This window comes from Salvelinus fontinalis, chromosome 26 (genome assembly GCF_029448725.1).
Source record: "Salvelinus fontinalis isolate EN_2023a chromosome 26, ASM2944872v1, whole genome shotgun sequence".
Taxonomy (NCBI): Eukaryota; Metazoa; Chordata; class Actinopteri; order Salmoniformes; family Salmonidae; genus Salvelinus; species Salvelinus fontinalis.
Window position 1 is genome coordinate 12,630,472 of NC_074690.1, and position 19,873 is coordinate 12,650,344.

General features: G+C 41.7%; 1 protein-coding gene across 3 annotated transcripts in view; it reads right to left on the reverse strand.

Moving 5' to 3' along the window:
* Nucleotides 1–19,873, reverse strand: part of LOC129823655 (enhancer of polycomb homolog 1-like) — a 51,993-nt gene that overhangs the window by 30,169 nt on the left and 1,951 nt on the right. The window contains exon 3 of one of the 3 annotated variants that reach the window (XM_055882537.1): nt 18,978–19,501. The exons of 1 other annotated variant lie outside the window; for it this stretch is intronic. Coding sequence is in view for 1 of the 2 variants with exons in the window: in XM_055882535.1 (XP_055738510.1) it covers nt 17,183–17,335 (153 nt within the window). In the remaining variant the exon portion in view is untranslated. Of the gene's footprint in view, nt 1–17,182; nt 17,669–18,977; nt 19,502–19,873 lie in introns of those variants that run through there. One more of the 3 variants, XM_055882535.1, reaches the window with a different exon arrangement.

The following is a 19,873-nucleotide window of genomic DNA, read 5'->3' on the forward strand; positions in this document are numbered from 1 at the left end:
TATGATCTTTGACTAGTCTCTCAAAGCACTTCATGATGACAGAAGTGAGTGCAATAGGGCAATAGTCATTGAGTTCAGTTACCTTAACTTTCTTGGGAACAGGAACAAATGGTGGCCACATTTTCAGCTTTGTTTCGGTACATCCAATTCTTTGGAAAAAGAATGCCAATTGCACGCTCCTCAGCTTGAGACATCTGCCATCTGTCAGGTGGATGGATTATCTTGGCAAAGGAGACACTCACTAACCGGGACTTAAACAAATTTGTCCACAACATTTTAGAGAAATAAGCTTTGTGCAAATAGAACATTTGTGATCAACACTTTACATGTTGCCTTTATATTTTTGTTCAGTCTAGCTTCTTACTTTCGTGTTCTTATTTCTTGTTCTAACTTATGTTATTACTAGTACTACATTTTGGGGGTTTAGAGCTGGCAAGACGGCATTTCATTGTACTTGTTCACGTGACATTAAAACTCTACTAGCCTACCTATTGTTCACGCAGTGAGGGGTCACAATCTTCATCGAAAAGTTTATATCATTGACCTCGACTTCATAAGTTTATTATTTTTGTTGAGTTTAGTTACATAATTTCTCAATTTGCAGGAAGGCAGATGTGCAGCCTGACTTATTAGCCTCTCAACCATACAGTTTTACAATTCCTCAATCCATGGAGCCTTAAATGGTTTTAATAGTCCGTTTCTTAACAGGTGCATGCATGTTTATCAATCATTTGAAGCAATTTCACCAAGTGCAGTGTCGGAATGCTCCTTATTAAATCACAGACCAACAACTATTTTTACCATTATCCACAAAAGAGTCACAGCAAAATCTTTTGGGCCCAGCTACCGGGAACTTTGGCTTTGCTGGATATAGCCCCGAAATCAGCATCCAATGGGTAGAGATACAGCTTTAGAACAAGTTTCTACAGTATTAGTAGTTTCTACAGTATTAGTAAAAATGTGATCAATACATGTGGATGATCTTGTTCCTGTAGTGTTTGTAAACACCGTGGTAGATTATGGGCACCGATTACAGTGAGAAGCTTCCTCTTGAGCGGACCACTTGATGAAAACCCGTCAATATTCAAGGCCCCAAGAAAGTAGAACTCTGTTTACATCACATACACTATCAAGCATTTCAAACATTATTTAGAAGTGAACCTTAAACCACAACACTTCAACCCGTAAGCATTACAGGGATATGGCTCTGAATATACACTGCTCAAAAAAATAAAGGGAACACTTAAACAACACAATGTAACTCCAAGTCAATCAAACTTCTGTGAAATCAAACTGTCCACTTAGGAAGCAACACTGATTGACAATAAATTTCACATGCTGTTGTGCAAATGGAATAGACAAAAGGTGGAAATTATAGGCAATTAGCAAGACACCCCCCAAAACAGGAGTGATTCTGCAGGTGGTGACCACAGACCACTTCTCAGTTCCTATGCTTCCTGGCTGATGTTTTGGTCACTTTTGAATGCTGGCGGTGCTCTCACTCTAGTGGTAGCATGAGACGGAGTCTACAACCCACACAAGTGGCTCAGGTAGTGCAGTTCATCCAGGATGGCACATCAATGCGAACTGTGGCAAAAAGGTTTGCTGTGTCTGTCAGCGTAGTGTCCAGAGCATGCAGGCGCTACCAGGAGACAGGTCAGTACATCAGGAGACGTGGTGGAGGCCGTAGGAGGGCAACAACCCAGCAGCAGGACCGGTACCTCCGCCTTAGTGCAAGGAGGTGCACTGCCAGAGCCCTGCAAAATGACCTCCAGCAGGCCACAAATGCGCATGTGTCTGCTCAAACGGTCAGAAACAGACTCCATGAGGGTGGTATGAGGGCCCGACGTCCACAGGTGGGGGTTGTGCTTACAGCCCAACACCGTGCAGGACGTTTGGCATTTGCCAGAGAACACCAAGATTGGCAAATTCGCCACTGGCGCCCTGTGCTCTTCACAGATGAAAGCAGGTTCACACTGAGCACATGTGACAGACGTGACAGTCTGGAGACGCCGTGGAGAACGTTCTGCTGCCTGCAACATCCTCCAGCATGACCGGTTTGGCGATGGGTCAGTCATGGTGTGGGGTGGCATTTCTTTGTGGGGCCGCACAGCCCTCCATGTGCTCGCCAGAGGTAGCCTGACTGCCATTAGGTACCGAGATGAGATCCTCAGACCCCTTGTGAGACCATATGCTGACACATGCACATTTGTGGCCTGCTGGAGGTCATTTTGCAGGGCTCTGGCAGTGCACCTCCTTGCACTAAGGCGGAGGTACCGGTCCTGCTGCTGGGTTGTTGCCCTCCTACGGCCTCCTCCACGTCTCCTGATGTACTGGCCTGTCTCCTGGTAGGGCCTCCATGCTCTGGAAACTACGCTGACAGACACAGCAAACCTTTTTGCCACAGTTCGCATTGATGTGCTATCCTGGATGAACTGCACTACCTGTTCCACTTGTGTGGGTTGTAGACTCCGTCTCATGCTACCACTAGAGCGAGAGCTCCGCCAGCATTCAAAAGTGACCAAAACATCAGCCAGGAAGCATAGGAACTGAGAAGTGGTCTGTGGTCACCACCTGCAGAATCACTCCTGTTTTGAGGGGTGTCTTGCTAATTGCCTATAATTTCCACTTTTTGTCTATTCCATTTGCACAACTGCATGTGAAATTTATTGTCAATCAGTGTTGCTTCCTAAGTGGACAGTTTGATTTCACAGAAGTGTGATTGACTTGTTGTTACATTGTGTTGTTTAAGTGTTCCCTTTATTTTTTTGAGCAGTGTATATTCAGCAACACATCCATAAGCATTCCTGTCTCTTCTGTAGATATTACAAGCTTGTATTGCTAGTGCTGTATCAAATTAACAATCTGAGTCTCAGAAACTGCTAATATATGAATGTTCTGATGTTAGCAAGTTATTGATTTCATGAACATTATTTGGAAGGTTACATATTAATATGGGCTAATTTCAGCCTTTTCCTGAGTAGCTTATCAGAGAGCTATGGAAAAGAGCAAACAAAGAACAAAATATACAGTCAGCAGTCCATTAAATCAGTTGGTGTGTGCGCTGTGGGGTTGACGGTACGAACCCATAGGCTTGGCTCTCTGTTCCAGGCTTTTTGGAGGAAGGGTGGACAATGAGACTGTCATTACAGATGTAAGCAATGTACTCACGCGCTCTGGCAGCTTTCATAAGTTCTTTCCTCTTTCAGCGCAAAGCTTCTGGATAGTCCTCTTTGAGGAAGATATACATTCCTTTGGTCCATCTTCAGTTTCTTCCAGATCATTTCCCTCACTTTGTCCCTAGACTCCATCCAGGTTTCATGGAGATTCTGCAATTTATTCCACATTCATGTTGTTCCACCTTAAATTGTCCCTCAAGATAACAAGGACGGAGAAATCAGTTTATCATGGATTTACATACACAACTGATGTCCTCTCTCAATGACTTACAGATTGCTGTCATCTTGCCGTTCTGCTGTTTAAACTCATCGAGCTGACTGAGAGAAGTGCAAACTGTTCAGGTCCTGAAATCTGGTCAGGTCGTCCATTTTATTAGCTGACTCCACCAGTATTTGGACAAAACACTTGCAGTTGTTACAACAAAAAAATGGCTTAATTGTAGAACTCTGTTTAAAAGATCCTTCACCTGTGATAGAGGCACACCACTGTCCTCAAATGATACTCCCACTGGCTTTGGTCTTTGTCATGGTAACACTTTTACTCCAAGCAGTTCCAGACAGGGCAGGTCACAGGGAATATTGAAAACAACACACAGCAGGGATCTAGACAGCTACAAGCCCAGGACAATCTGTGGTCCCAGCCACAATGGCTAACCATGTCACGGGCTGTGTTCAAGTCCTCAAGAAAACCCAGCTAACTTGATAACATCTAGGCTAGATGCTACGCAAAACAACTCCTTAGACCCAGGCGTTGTCAGGATCACCGGACAGATCGTAGCAGCCCCAGCTGCCAATCGCGTTGCGGGATCCAAACATAAAAAAGGTAGCTAGCTCCTAAGAAATTTCTCAATAGACGTTGCAAATCAATACACCAAGCTCTCCATTGTTCCGCAGGAAATGCTTGCATGTTTACTATTGAAGGTTTACTTTGTAAATCATTTTCCCCTAAAAAAAGCTCTGCGAGTAGATTGATGGGCGCTTCTTTTTGCTCTGGACAGCTTGCGTGTGCTGTGATGGCATCAACTCATGTACTGCTCGAGTGGTTGTGACTCGCGGAAGTGTGGTGGTGCTTGAATGAACAGCCAATCATATTACTCAAATAGAAATAGCATGACTGACGTGTTTGGTCTTCAAATGGTAGACTGACAGAACAGGTAAACGTTGACCTGGAATGCAAAAATGTGCTGAAAAGTTGAATGACGAGTCACTTGCCTACACGTTTTTACTGGCCCCGGGCCAGCGGGATTTCATTAATGTCGGTCCCTGCACGCAAAAGAAAATGTGGCAGAAAACTGGCTATATGGATTGACTCCTCGTTACAGTATACAGGGTCGCATTAACCTGTTAGGGCTGTAGGGGGCGTTTTGGAAAAAATGGAAAATATGTGCAAATTTTCAAACGGCCTCCTAATATATTTTTGCTCTTACAATATGCATATTGTTAATACTGTTGGATAGAAAATAATCTATAGTTTCTAAAACCGTTTTAATTTTTTCTCTGAGTGGAACACAAGTCCTTTGGCAGCACTTTCCCCAACCAGGAAGTAAAATGCAAGATGTTTATGCTCGCTTCAACGCTCTGCCTATATATGGTCATGCCACCTATGACCCGAAACACACCTCGTACGCCTTCCTCGGGGTGTCAAGAGGACGTCATAAGAGAAATCTTGAGTTTATCTTGTTCTGACGTGAAATAAGACCTATTTCTTTAGCGTGACCGTCAATTTCAGGAAGTCAGAAGCGCGCGACTTGGGAGAGATATCATGTTTTGTTTGCTGCCGTTTCTGATGTGAACTATCTCCAGCTCGGATTTGATTTGATAAATGAGACCATGTCATCGTAATGTATGTTTTCAATATAGTTTAATCAGATTATTTGAATTTTTTCGGGAGTTTTGCCGTGTTCTGTAATGTTTCCTTTGTTTACTTTGGAGAGATCCGTGCCACTCGACTAGTACCCAGGCTAAAGGAAGATGGAAAGTTGCCATTCTGAATGGATTGAACGACTATTCTGGACTAAGGACAACTTGATCAACATTCCGATGAAAGATCAGCCATAGTAAGACCAAATTTATAACGTTATTTCATATATCTGTCGTGCATGTCAACTGGTCGCGCGCGCCCAAGTGTGTCTGTCTGGCGTGGCTATGCTAATTTAGCGCTACATTTAGCTTTCGATGTAAAACATTTCATAAATCGGAAATATTGTCTGGAATCACAAGAATCCTGTTTTTCAATTGCTGCACAGTATGTATTTCTCCGAAATGTTTTATGAGGAGTAATTAGGTATTTGATGTTGGTGTCTGTAAATGTTATGGCTGCTTTCGGTGCAATTTTTGAGTGTAGCTGAAATGTAATTTATGATTTATACCATAAATATGCAGATTTTTCAAAAAAAACATATGCTATACAATAAATATGTTATCAGACTGTCATCTTAGGAAGTTGTTTCTTAGTTAGTGGCTATATACATCTTCATTTGGTCGAATTTGTGATAGCTGCTGATGGAGTAAAAAACTGATGGAGTTAGAAAAAGTGGTGTCTTTTGCTAAGGTGGTTAGCTAATAGATTTACATATTTTGTCTTCCCTGTAAAACATTTTAAAAATCGGACATGTTGGCTGGATTCACAAGATCTGTGTCTTTCATTAGCTGTATTGGACTTTAATGTGTGAAAGTTAAATATTTAAAAAATATTTTTTATTTTGAATTTCGCGGCTCTGCCTTTTCAGTGGGGGGGGGGGGGGGGGGGGGGGGGGGGGGGAGTGCCGCTAGCGGCACTCTCATCCTAGACAGGTTAACACAGATTACCACGTTTCACAAAACCCACAAATAGAGATAAAATTAATCACTAACCTTTGAACAACTTCATCAGATGACAGTCATATGACATCGTGTTATACAATACATTTATGTTTTGTTCGATTATGTGCATATTTATAGCCACAAATCGTGGTTTTACATTGGCGCCATGTTCAGAAATGGCTCCAAAATAGCGAAAGTAATTACAGATGGCCACGTCAAATAACATAAATACTCATCATAAACTTTGATGAAAGATACATGTTTTACATAGAATTAAAGATACACTTGTTCTTAATGCAACCGCTGTGTCAGATTTCAAAAAGCTTCACGGCAAAAGCACAATATTCAATCTGAGAACAGCGTTCAGCCACAAAAAAAGGAAGCCATACAGTTACCCGCCAAATTGTGCAGTCAAAACTCATAAAAAGCATTATACATTTTCACTTACCTTTGCTGATCTTCGTCGGAATGCACTCCCGGGACTCCCACTTCCAATGTTAATTTTGTTTGGTAATGTCCAACATTTATGTCCAAACAGCAATTTTTGTTAGCGTGTTTGATAATCAAATTCAAAGTCAGAAAGCACGTTCACTAAATGCTGACGAAATGTCAAAAAGTTCCGTAACAGTCGGTAGAAACATGTCAAACGATGTATTGAATCAATCTTTAGAATGTTTTTAACATAAATCTTCAGTAACGTTCCAACCGGAGAATTACATCGACTTCAGACGTGCGATGGAACAGAGCTCCCTCATGTGAACGTGCATGGTCAGGTCATGGCAGACCTGACTAATTCCTGTCTCCTTCGGCCCCGCTTCACAGTAGAGGCATCAGATAAGGTTCTAAAGACTGTTGACATATAGTGGAAGCCGTAGGAAGTGCAAACTCATCCATATCCCACTGTGTATTCAATAGGGTCTTGGTTAAAAATCGACCAACCTCAGAATACCCACTTCCTGTTTGGAATTTTTCTCAGGTTTTTGCCTGCCATATGAGTTCTATTATACTCACAGACATCATTCAAACAGTTTTAGAAACTTCAGTGTTTTCTATCAAAATACAAATAAATAATATGCATATATTCGCAACTGGGACTGAGGAGCAGGCAGTTTACTATGGCCACCTTTCATCCAAGCTACTCAATACTGCCCCTGCAGCCATAAGAAGTTAAAAGGCTGCAATTTTTTTAAATAAAATCAGTCTGTTTTTTTGGCAAGGAAAATATCGGCTTAGACAGTATCCAGATTGTCATACCGGAATATGCAGTAATACAGGCACTGAACACAAGGGCCGCTGTTTTCAAACCCCACTGATGCTCTGTAATCCGAAGGTTAGCAATGCTAACAAATCCCATAGAGAATGCTAATTAAATGCTAACTAGTGCGTTGGGCTGGAGGTGAAAAAAACACCTATTTAGGCGAGGTGCTGGCTAGTGGAGTATAACACTTGAAAAAGAAAAAAGGAGAGCCGCACACTAGCTCAATTATTGCATCTGAGCTTTGAGAATGCGGTCCTCCTTTTCTTTAACTAGGTCATTGGGAACATTTTGTACAGTTTCTGTCCTAAACTATATAAGTAACAAAAACAATTACTCACAGTTTGCTGTATGCACAAAACAAATATTAACCAGCAAGGCTCTTGATCCAGGAGAGGATTCTCTGCTGTTACCAAGCGAAAGCTTGATTTTGGAAGAAGCTTACCACTTAGCTACTAAATTAGCTTACCAAATGCACGACTTCTGAGCATTTAGTACATTTTAGACAGTTAATAGTTAAGATATCTAGCTGGCAAACATTTGTGTATTCCATAATATAATTAGATCACCTGGCGCATGCTGCACAACAGTGAATGACTCACAAGGCCCCGGTCTCTCATCGTTGTGTGCTTGTAAACAAACACCACGTGACTGGACTACCGTAAAATTCATAATGTGACAGGTGAAATGAAGAAAGCAATGAACTTTATTTCCTAACTTATTGCACAAGTTGACTGCAGGTACTTAAAAAGTAGCTACAAATATTAAAATGTATTAAAACAACTTTAGAAATAGTTTCAACAGTATTGAAAAAGCATTGCAGGCGGCTTTATCGAAATACCCCGGTAAACCGCCCAAGCCTACTTATTATACCGCTCAGGTCATACATTACACCCCATCCCCAATACACATGTAAAATTGGACTATAAATTGTGCCTTCCTATGTTATACTCATTATAAAATGTACTTTATGTACGTATTCTTATCATTTATTAATTCTGGTTGCATTGTCGAGAAGGAACCTGCAAGTAAGCATTTTGTTGGACAATGTATAATATGCGTACTCCGTGTATACGACCAGTAAAACTTGAAAAGCTGCTGCATCCTCGAGTTGCATGTTCTTTTAAGATGAATTACCATAACCTAAATAGGATTTGTGTCATCCTGAGGAAAAGTGCCAGGGGGGGGGGGGGGGGGGGTACTCGTCTGACAGTAGTAAAACTAACGGGCCTCTGGCTCTCAGACCTGGGCATTGTGCCATTGGCAGCCTGTCAAGACAGCAGCAGCACAGCGTGGTCCCAGATTTGTACATAATCTCTCAGGAGTGTGCGATTATGGCTTCACTGTGCCGCTCGCCACAGCTCTGTTCTGGGGTCCCTAGGCAAGCTTCAGTGTGCTCTGCGGTCTCACTGTCTGCATCCCAAATGGCACCCAATTCAGTGCACTAGTACTGCACTACATATGGAATACTTGGGCCATAGTCAAAAGTAGTGTGCTATATAATGAACAGGGTGCCATCTGGGACACATGCCATTCACTTCCAACTAGAGTCCAGAAAAGTGTTTCATTGTCAGCAGCAGTCAAATCTCCTTCATCTACACAGGTACAATGATTCGTTTATGGAACTTGGTCACCGCTTTGAAAGGACATTATGGAAACAAAATAATACATAAACAAATTGCTGTCTGCAACATACCACAAAATATTTAATTGTGCAGGTATTCTATGACCGAGTTAGCTGGTGCCAATTTGAAAATAATGTCATTCATACCCATGGGAAATAGGCCTAACCAGTGACTGGATTACAATTTATAGCCTAGTGCAGGGGTATTCAAATCTTACCCCTACGAGGTCAGGAGTCTGCTGGTTGTGTCCTACCTGATAATTAAATGGCACCCACCTGTTGTCCAAGGTCTACATCAGTCCCTGATTAGAGGGGAACAATGGAAAAAAACAGGTGGGACTTGTTTTAAGGTCAAGAGTTGAGGGGCCTAGTGTGTGTACCAAATGGCACACCATTCCATACTTTCAACCAGCGCCAGACCCTCTGGTCAAAAGTAGTGCACTATAAGGAATAGAGTGCCATTTGGGATAAGCCATAGTTAGTCCCCTCCAGGATTCCACGATTGAGCAACAATTCCCAGCATATACACTAAGTACACAAAACATTAAGAACACCTGCTCTTTCCATGAGACTGACCAGGTCTGATCCCTTATTAATTCCACTTCAAGAATCAGTGTAGTTGAAGGGGGGACCAGTTTTTAAGCCTCGAGACAATCGAGACATGGATTGTCTATGTGTGCCATTCAGCAGCCGTGTCTAGACTAGAGTTCATGCAGCTTTAGTACTCTTACAAATATATATATATATATATATATATATATATATATATATAACCAGGTAAGCTAGTTGAGAACAAGTTCTCATTTGCAACTGCGACCGGGCCAAGATAAAGCAAAGCAGTTCGACACATACACTATTCTGATCATGGAATTTCAAACATGTCATGCATCTACACCGACATTTAAACGTGTCTGTGTCCAAAGTGTGTCCAGATTCAAATGCATTTTACAAAACGGTGGATGATAACAACTGATGGCAGTAGCTAACTACTGTAGCTAACCTCTGTACTTAGCAAGCAACACTTGCAAATGGGTTAGCATAATTTCTGGAGACTTGTGGGAGGAGTGCTGATGACGTCGCCCACTGTATATGCTTTCGGTAGCTGATTGTGTGCGGATTTCTCCTCAGTCTGGACGGAATGCATCCCTGACCACCTTTTGAAGTGGTCAGCCAGATCTGAACACAATCACACACAAAGCAACTTTTGTGCATCTAGACCAGTCTTTTCAATGCAATATTCATATTCTGATAGTGGAAGTCTCATTTAAGTGTCAAGTATAGACACAACCAGAGGGTGAATGGGCAAGACAAAAGATTTAAGTGCCTTTGAACAGTGTATGGAAGTAGGTGACAGGCGCACCGGTTTGTGTCAAGAACTGCAACGCTGCTGGGTTCACACTCAACAGTTTCCAGTGTGTATCAAGAATGGTCCACCACCCAAAGGACATCCAGCTAACATGACAACAGTCGGAAGCATTGGAGTCAACATGGGCCAGCATCGCTGTGGAACGCTTTCAACAGCTAGTAGATTCCATGCCATGACCAATTTAGGCTGTTCCGAGGGGAAAAATATTAGGAAGGTGTTCCTAATGTTTGGTATACTCAGTGTAGAGTGGTGAGGGAGGTGGTGTTTACCATGTCCAGAAGAGACTTCATTCATTTTCTGTATTCAGGGTTTACTCAAACATCATTTGAAGCTTTGCTTTACTGACAGTTGTAGCTGATTTTGGGATTGTATATCGAGTCGCACTCAACTACTAGTCATCTGATTTATTTGTTTCAGTCTCTGAATTGTTTAATCAAACTTTGCTACCAGCTCCTGATAGCAGGGCATAAAAAGTACAACCAGTCTCCTGAATTAGCGTAGTATGCATGGGTGCACACTAAGCCCAAGCTTGTTATGCCTGGCTAAACTAGTTGAACTACGCTAGCTCTAGTTGCCAAACTTCATAAATACTAAACCCTCACCTTCAAAACTCCTTTGCTAGTTCTACAATCATATAACTCAGAAATTCACTGGAAAGAAACTTAATTTGTTTTATTATTTTGTTGAATAGTAATGACTGGTTTGAGATATGTCATAAGACTACGGCGGCAAAGGATATCATGGATGTTAGCTGGATGTTTTTGACTTGGAACTGTGACAACAAGCAGCCTCTCCCCGCTTAGCCTGATGGGATATGTAGTGATTTTGCCAATTTAGCCAGATATATATATATATATATATACAGTCTTGTACCCTTAACGTTTTAAAATGTAATATTGTATTTGTTGATTCACTTTTTAGGGATAGGGGGCAGCATTTTCACTTTGAACGAATAGCGTGCCCAGAGTGAACTGCCTCCTACTCTGTCCCAGTTGCTAATATATGCATATTATTATTCATATTGGATAGAAAACACTCTGACGTTTCTAAAATTGTTTGAATGATGTCTGTGAGTATAACAGAACTCTTATGGCAGGCAAAAACCTGAGAAACTATCCAAACAGGAAGTGGGAATTCTGAGGCTGGTCGATTTAACTCATCGCCTATTGAAATCGCAGTGGGATATGGATCTGTTTGCACTTCCTACGGCTTCCACTAGATGTCAACAGTCTGTAGAACGTTGAATGAAGCGTCTACTGTGATGTTGAGCCGGATGGGAGCTGTTTGAGTCAGTGGTCTGGCAGAGAGCCATTACTTCTATAAACACAAAGGAATTCTCCGGTTGGAATGTTATTGAATATTTATGATAACATCCTAAAGATTGATTCTATACTTAGTTTGACAAATTTATTCGACCTGTAATATAATTTCTTGAAGTTATCGTCCGACGTTCCCTTGGACGAGCGTGTTTGGATATGTGTACTAAACGTGCTAACAAAAGTAGCTACTTGGACATAAATAATGGACATTATCGAACAAAACAACAATTTATTGTGGAACTAGGATTCCTGGGAGTGCATTCTGATGATGATCAAAGGGAATATTTATAGTGTGATTTCATATTTCTGTTGACTCCAACATGGCGGAGAAATGTTTCTGAGCACCGTCTCAGATTATTGCATGGTTTGCTTTTACCGTAGTTTTTTTTTTTTTTTTTTTTAATCCGACACGGCGGTTGCATTAAGAACAAGTGTATCTTCAATTCTATATAAAACATGTATCTTTCATCAAAGTTTATGATGAGTATTTCTGTTATTTGACGTGGCTCTCTGCAATTTCTCCAGATATTTGGGAGGCATTTCTGAACATGTCGCCAATGTAAACAGATTTGTGGATATAAATATGCACATTATCGAACAAAACATACATTATTGTGTAACATGATGTCCTATGAGTGTCATCTGATGAAGATCAAAGGTTAGTGAATCATTCTCTCTCCATTTCTGCTTTTTGTGACTCCTATCTTTGGCTGGAAAAATGGCTGTGTGTTTTTTTGGACTGGCGGTGATCTAACATAATCATATGTTGTGTTTCGCTGTAAAGCATTTTTCTTTCTTTTAAATCGGACACGATGGGTAGATAAACATCTTGTTAATCTTTAATTTGCTGTATTGGACTTGTTAATGTGTGAAAGTTACATATTTAAAAAAATATTTTTGATATTCCCGCACTGCCTTTTCAGCGGAATGTTGTCGAGGGGTTCCGCTAGCGGAACGTGTGTCCTAGAAAGGTTAAAATCAGACTTCATTAATATAATGAGTAATCCAGGAATGTCACGGGTTAATTGACACAAGAAAACAGCAACTCTACAGAGCATGACTACAATGAATGGATTAATTACTTCTGGACACAAAGGGTACGGTACGGCAGAGCTCCTACTCCTCACCACCACTATTACGAGGGCTTGCAAATTTGACCAATCACCACAATATTACCAATAACCCTCAACATTCCGTGACAATCACAGCCCTAGTTGTATTTGCTAAATAAAGTGAGCGTCTCTCTAGGCTTGGGCAGCAGTATACCGGGGTATTTGGAAAAAGCCACGGGACGGTTTTTCAATACCATCAAAACTTTGTCTTTCAATAACTTTGAACATTTGTAGCTACTTAAGTTAAATACCTGCAGTCAACTTGTGCAATATGTTAGCATTCATTTCACCCATCACATTATGAAGCTTACTGTGGTTCCCCAGAACAGTTGAGCCAGTCATGTGTTTGTAATTAGCACAACAGGAGAAAGCGAGCTGGTGAGTCCGTAGTGTTCTATATCTATCAGCAAGTGTCTGTTGTGCGGCGCACGTGAGGTGATGAAGTCACACCTGTATGCAATTCACTACTTAATGTTTGCCATCAGATATTTTATAAATCACTTTCTGCCAGAAGTTAAAGAGCTCTGGATGAGTTCTGTACAGTTGCCATTTTTTCCCTGTGCTTCCTCGAGTTTTCCCTTCTCTGTTCTTCTCCCATCTGCTCAGTGTACACATGATGCTCTTCCTTCAGAAATGCATGCGTCACAACTTTGTTTATTTGCACAATTTCCTTTGTAAATGTCCACTCACCGAAAATAACATTCGGTAGCTACACTTACATAACTTTATGAGCATGATTTGGCTGTCTACTCCTGCATTTTTGTGACCCGTGTGTGCTATGCCGGTAATACCATAAATCCCGGGATGAGAGAATGACGATATGAAAATCTAGATTCCGCCCAAACCTACTCCTCTCTTGTTGCAAAGGGTTGGCGGTAGCGTAGGTGAAGAGGAACAGAACCCTTCCCATACAAAGCAACGAATACCATCTCTGCTGCCCAACCCAGAATATTAGTAATCCTACATGGACATAGTCACCTGCAGGTTTGCCTTGGCTACAGCACACACAGAGTGAGGCTAAATTGATGCCTTAAGTCCCCACTACACTACAGAAATCTTTGGCTATGTCCCAATTCTCCACCCTTCTACCAAAGACTGCAATTGCACACTCCGTCATGGTATCTTCCTCCAGCCAATTGGTACTACATCAAATCCATGACTGGGAGTGCACACTTTGGGAAAAGTGTGGAGAATCGTGATGCAACCTTACTCTTCCCAAAGGGCTGAGAATAGTGCACTTCCCTGCAAGTTTGTTCTACATTACAATAGATGTGGTTTGCATAGGAATCAAGAGACTGTTAGCCTACTCCAAGGATTACTGAGAAAATTACTGTTGACAACCAATTACATGTTTCATTTTCAGCACTCTGGAATCTGCTCCAAAGGCCAGCTCCGATATAGACTACGCAGCTTCTAGACGCTTCAATATTTTCAGTTCCCATTGCACCCATTCAAAGCCTTGACCAGAGCTTTGGTCAAAAGTAGTGCACTATATAGGGAATAGGATACCATTTCAGACACAGCCGTTTACTTTGTTTGTCTCTTGCATAACCTTGCAGGAGGTTTTTTCCTCAGTGAGCATAGCATGAGCAAGCTAAAACACTGCATTCACAAGCTGATTATTCTCCTCTATAAGATGTTTTATATCGGCCTAGAACTGCAGCCTTGGGGGAAAAAAGTACAATTGATGCCAAACGTAAGGACACGTCCGAAACTTCGGTGATTACTAAGCATTATTTTACCTTCCGTTTTGGGCTGGATTTGTCAATGTGTAGTTCATATATGCATAATCTTTGATCAGAATGACTGTCTTACCTCCAACACAAAATCCCTAGTTTCAAAGCAACCATTTTTCTGGAAGCTGTGCTGCACCATGTTCCCCCATGTGTGCCAATCTCCTAACAATTGGAGTTCAACCAATGAGCTTCAGCCCCTGGCCATATGAGTGACAGCTAGCAAGATGCACCCACCAAAGCAGAGCAATGACGTGGTGCACATATTTGACGTAGTAGGTAGCCTAGTGGTTAAGTGTGTTGGCCCAGTAACCCAAAAATCTGACGTTTTGACCTTGAGCAAGGCAGTTAACCCCCAACAACAACTGCTCCCTGGGAGCTGATGACATGAATGTCGATTAAGGCAACCCCCACAACCACTTTTGGCTTGTGAGCACTACTTTAAAATCTACTGGCTAAAAAGTACCAGGGAATAAATTTAATCAAAACACTCCCTTTGTATAGGCTACTTCCCTAGCGTTGGCAATGGGCTAGCAGAGGATAAACTGACTGAACCATCTGCCTCTTTACTACTGTTAAACTCTGGATGAGTACCAAAAAACACCGTGCATTACTCTTCACCAGAGCCCTATGGGACCTGGTGAACAGTAGGTCACTGTATAGGGTGCCATTTGGGATACACACAGAGCATGTCTGGAGAGAAGAACTGGTTATGTAACTCCACTACTGTGAGACTAAGAAGTGCTCTACACAGCTACTTCTATAAATTGTTTCCTGAAACCATCTGGGGACATATATAATGCACGTCTCAGGGTAGGAGTGCTGATCTAGGAGCAGGTCCCTTTCAGTCCATGTAATCTTATTCATTGTGATCTACAAGGAAAAACTAATCCCAAATCAGCCTTTCTACTCTGATACTCTTGATAAATACAGCCCCTGTGCTAATCTCACCAAGGCTCAACACATCTATGAGGGGGAGATGGTATGTGACTGAATCCCAAAGTACAGCCATTTCCCTATATAGTGTAGTACTTCTGACCATAGCCCTATGGGCCTTGGTCAAAAGAAGTGCACTACATAGGGAGTAGGGTGCAGCGGAGATTTGGGTCAGGTAGGCTAGCCCATCACACAACACATTCCAGGTGAATGCGGTCATAGCAGTGAGAAACTGGTCGACTGCCAACATCTGTGTGTTCAAGCAAAACTGGCACTCAGACAAAACACATCCCTCCAATTCCCTCTGCATCATGTCTCAGACACTGACCCAGTGACAGAGAGTTCACCCAACAAACACTGGCTGTGTGGACTGACACAGTTCACAGTTATTAAAAGTTGACCAGCCAGGTTGAAAAATTTGTCTAATGAGCAATCAATTGGAATAAGGCACACGCATAGCGCAAGCTAGAACATCGATTCCCCCACCCAAAACATCCATTAAAAACAACTTTGTGACATAAGGTGGATACCATGCTTATCTCATTTCCCATGCCAGTCACTTGAGAAGCTGTCTGTTGCCCGACAGCTCCCCTTTGACAGGGTGATTGTGCACAGTATACTGCATAAATAAACAGACCACTCCTATTGTTATGTGCCTCTATTATGCAACATAAGAATGGAGTGGAGACTTCTTTGTGAAGAGTCCCACTGCTGGGACTTCTGCTGTGAGCCTCAGAGCATTAAGATACATTGTGTCACAGAGGAATGTCAAGAAGACATGTGCTGGCCTGGTCCCGCCATAAATAAATCAACACAATCAAGTCGAAATGTGCAATTAAAGTAGTCCCCCAGCGATAAAAAAAAAAAACTTAAGTTGAAATGCGATATCCTAAGTATAAATACAGTAAAGTACACAAAGGGTGAAATAAAAATTGTATTTTAGACAACTGAATCACTAGAAAAAAGGTTTCAACTGAAGCATGGCATGTATAAAATATGGATACAATATTATTTTTTAAACTAATCAACTACAAAGCTGGATATACAAGTTAGTGCACTGAAATGTAAACACAGACCGGCCCATGAGACATGACAGCGGAAAACCAAAAACAGAGGCTACATGTCATATTGACAGGTACAAACGTCCACATCATAACAAGGCCACGTGCCTAGCCAAAACTTGCTGGGACTTGAATCCTTGAGCGTAAAGCCAAATATGAACCTAGAGGTGTCCAGCAAAATACAAATTGTATTTAGCCAACCATATGCTTATTGAAAGTAAATCAAAAATGTGCAGCCATTGCTCTCATGCATTCGTTGGCGCGCTAATTTATAATAATTCAACAGATCAACCTGCGAGTCAATGCATAGGCTATCTGGAGCGCACACTTATGAAAAGACAGACTATCCACGCAAGGCACACCTCCACGCAAGGCACACCCCCCCCCCCTACAGACACAGTTGGAGGGCATATATAATTTCCGATATTTAGCTCCCCCTTGCACCGGTCCTTTGCCATTACGCCAACACAAGGCCCATCCCAAAGACTGACAACAAAATGTCGGATTGACGGAAGTCACGTGATTCCTTTGTACTTTGAAAATCATCTCACGCGAAAACATCCAGTTAAAACCAGAATATAGTATAATATATATAAATAATAACTCGTAGTGATCTGTAAAGTGTATTAATGTATTATTAGCATGGTATCTACACCACATTTTCGTCGTCTTTTAGAAAATACAATTGGCGGCCATTTTGTGCAAACTTGCGCAGAAAAAAAAAGAGTAACACCTCTCAAAATATAAAAATAAGTTTACGTGTTTATTCTCAGATTTTCGAACTATAAAACATACCGATTCCTCTTCTTTTTCCATCCCCGTCGGCATCTGCGGCACTGCCCGGTTAATAGATGCATATTCGTGCAGGTCTGGTAAATCCTCACATCGGAAGACGGGTAGTGGCTTGGACGCGTCCAGCGCCCGTGCCCGAAACGACAATTTACTCATTTTTTATAATTCGAGATGCAACATAAATCTATCCGATCTCCAAAAAAATCACAACGGTCTCGAGTTGCGCTTTCATGGGTGACTCTGTTGTTTTTCAGGAATCTACGGTTCGACTGGTTGAAAGCTATATTTAGGGCGTCGAACGGAGCCGGGAAGGCCCGGATCTTGGTCGCTCTCTTTCGGTCTATTTTTTCAGAGGCTTCGCTGTCTATCGGTGGTTGAGTACGCCATGGCCAACATGGCGGACATTAAAAACTCTTTATAACGCTCCGTTCGCATAGAGCAGCCCAACCCACCGATCATTGAACAGCCATTCCCACACGGTTCCGAGCGCGTGCGCGACGGTGGGGGTGGGGCAAAGCGCCCCCTCCACCCTCCCAGCGCCCCAAAAGTAAACAAGTAAATAAAACAATTTGGAGAACTAGTTAACTCTAAGATTCAGGTTACATTTGGGATTGCAATAACAAAGGGGCATTGACACTACAGAATATTTCGCTGCATGTCCCTAATTGATTGCAAACTAAATAGCCTACATTTGCCAATTCATCATCAGTGACTAAATAATTCTGAATTGTCACAGTAACATATATTCTTTTAACCTTTATTTAACTAGGCAAGTCAGTTACGAACAAAATCTTATTTTCAATGACAGCCAAGGAACAGTGGGTTAACTGCCTTGTTCAGGGGCAGAATGACAGATTTTTACCTTGTCAGCTTGGAGATTTGATCTTGCAACCTTTCTTTCAGTTACAAGTCCAACACTTTAACCACTAGGCTACCTTTTTTGTATTTCACGTTTATTTAACCAGGTAGGCTAGTTGAGAACAAGTTCTCATTTACAACCGCGACCTGGACAAGATAAAGCAAAGCAGTGCGACAAAAACAACAAAGTTACACATGGGATAAACAAACAAACAGTCAATAACACAATATAAAAAAATCTATAAACAGTGTGTGCAAATGAGGTAAAAGAGTGTACATGTTGTATCATCATGCACATTCTTCTCCTGCTTTACATGTGATTTGTACATTTAGAGGGGGTTTGCTTTATCTTGCTGATGCAGTGATAACACCTAGTTCCTGTAAAACATGAATAAAATAAAACCCTTGAGATGAAGCATGAACAAGTTTTTTTAAATAACTATATTATAAATGTAAAATAAGCTAATCATTCACTAAATAGTGACTAAATTACCAGTAAGGTAAAAACTGAAAAGCTTCCAAAAGTATTTTCAAAGTTCAAAAATGTCACCCTCTTGTGATCAATCCTAGAACAGTGACCCTCTCCAACAGAACTGTGTGGGTCCTCTGTGTGTCCCACAGTAATTTTAATATTTGGGAAAATGAAGAATCTCAAAACAAAGGGTTCTGGTCCTTGAATAAGTAAGCCTTTTCAAAGCTAGAGAGGCTCTTGCCCTATGGACCCATCTCCAGTTTCTTTAATGTAAGCCCAATATTGGACTAAAGGAGCCTAACCTTACTCCTTAGTCCAAGGACCTTACATATTGTTTGGCTCTAGACGCCAAAACAGCCAATACTCCCATCTAACGTGAATCAATTCTTAATAACGGTATCATTCTAGAAACATAAATCCCTCTTTCATATATCAAAATAACTTCACAAATGCAAAATACATACTTACTGTACACCGTTTTAACTCAGTTGCAGCCAACAGTATTTTTCCAGTGACAACACGTTTATGGCGTCCATCTTCCGTTTACAAACTGCGTCTCCGAAGAGGCAGACAGCTAATTAGCCCTAGTCCACTGTCTTCCATCTGTTTCCGTAAACAAGTGCTGTAACATGGAAATATGGCTGTGTGGGAATCTTAACCCTATAAAAAAAGGTGTGTATCGGGGCCTCCCGAGTGGCGCAGCGGTCTAAGGCACTGCATCACAGTGATAGAGGTGCCACTACAGACATGGGTTCAAACCCGGGCTGTATAACGACCAGCCGTGATCGGGAGTCCGATAGGGCGGAACACAATTGGCTCAGCGTTGTCTGGATTAGGGGAGGGTTTGGCCAGGTGGGGCTTTACTTGGCTCATCGCGCTCTAGCAACTACTTGTGGCGGGCCGGATGCCGGTGTTGTTAAGAAGCGCAGTTTGGCGGGTCATGTTTCAGGGGATGCATGACTCGACCTTCACCTCCAGAGCCCATTGGGGAGCTGCAGCAATGAGACAATATCGAAGGGGGAGATTTAAAAAAAAATATATTATTAAACAGTGTGTATAAATTTAACCTTTTGTTTTGTGAAATGAATTTCTCTGACGTGAAAGATAAGGTCCTTATGTTTCCAAAACTGTACCGCATACGTGTTAATGTTCAGACTGAGCGTCGCCCCTCTTAACAAAACTCCCTTGTACAGAAGATGCCTTCATCCAAATGACTCATGTGTAATTTAATGGAACTGAGAGTCATGATCACAGCTTACCGCTGGAAAGTATGCTAGTCTGTCACAGGGCCTTAACCCTATAACTCCTTAATGGCAAGCAGAGGCATCTGGTGCTAAAGCCCATATTATAAAAACATTATCTGG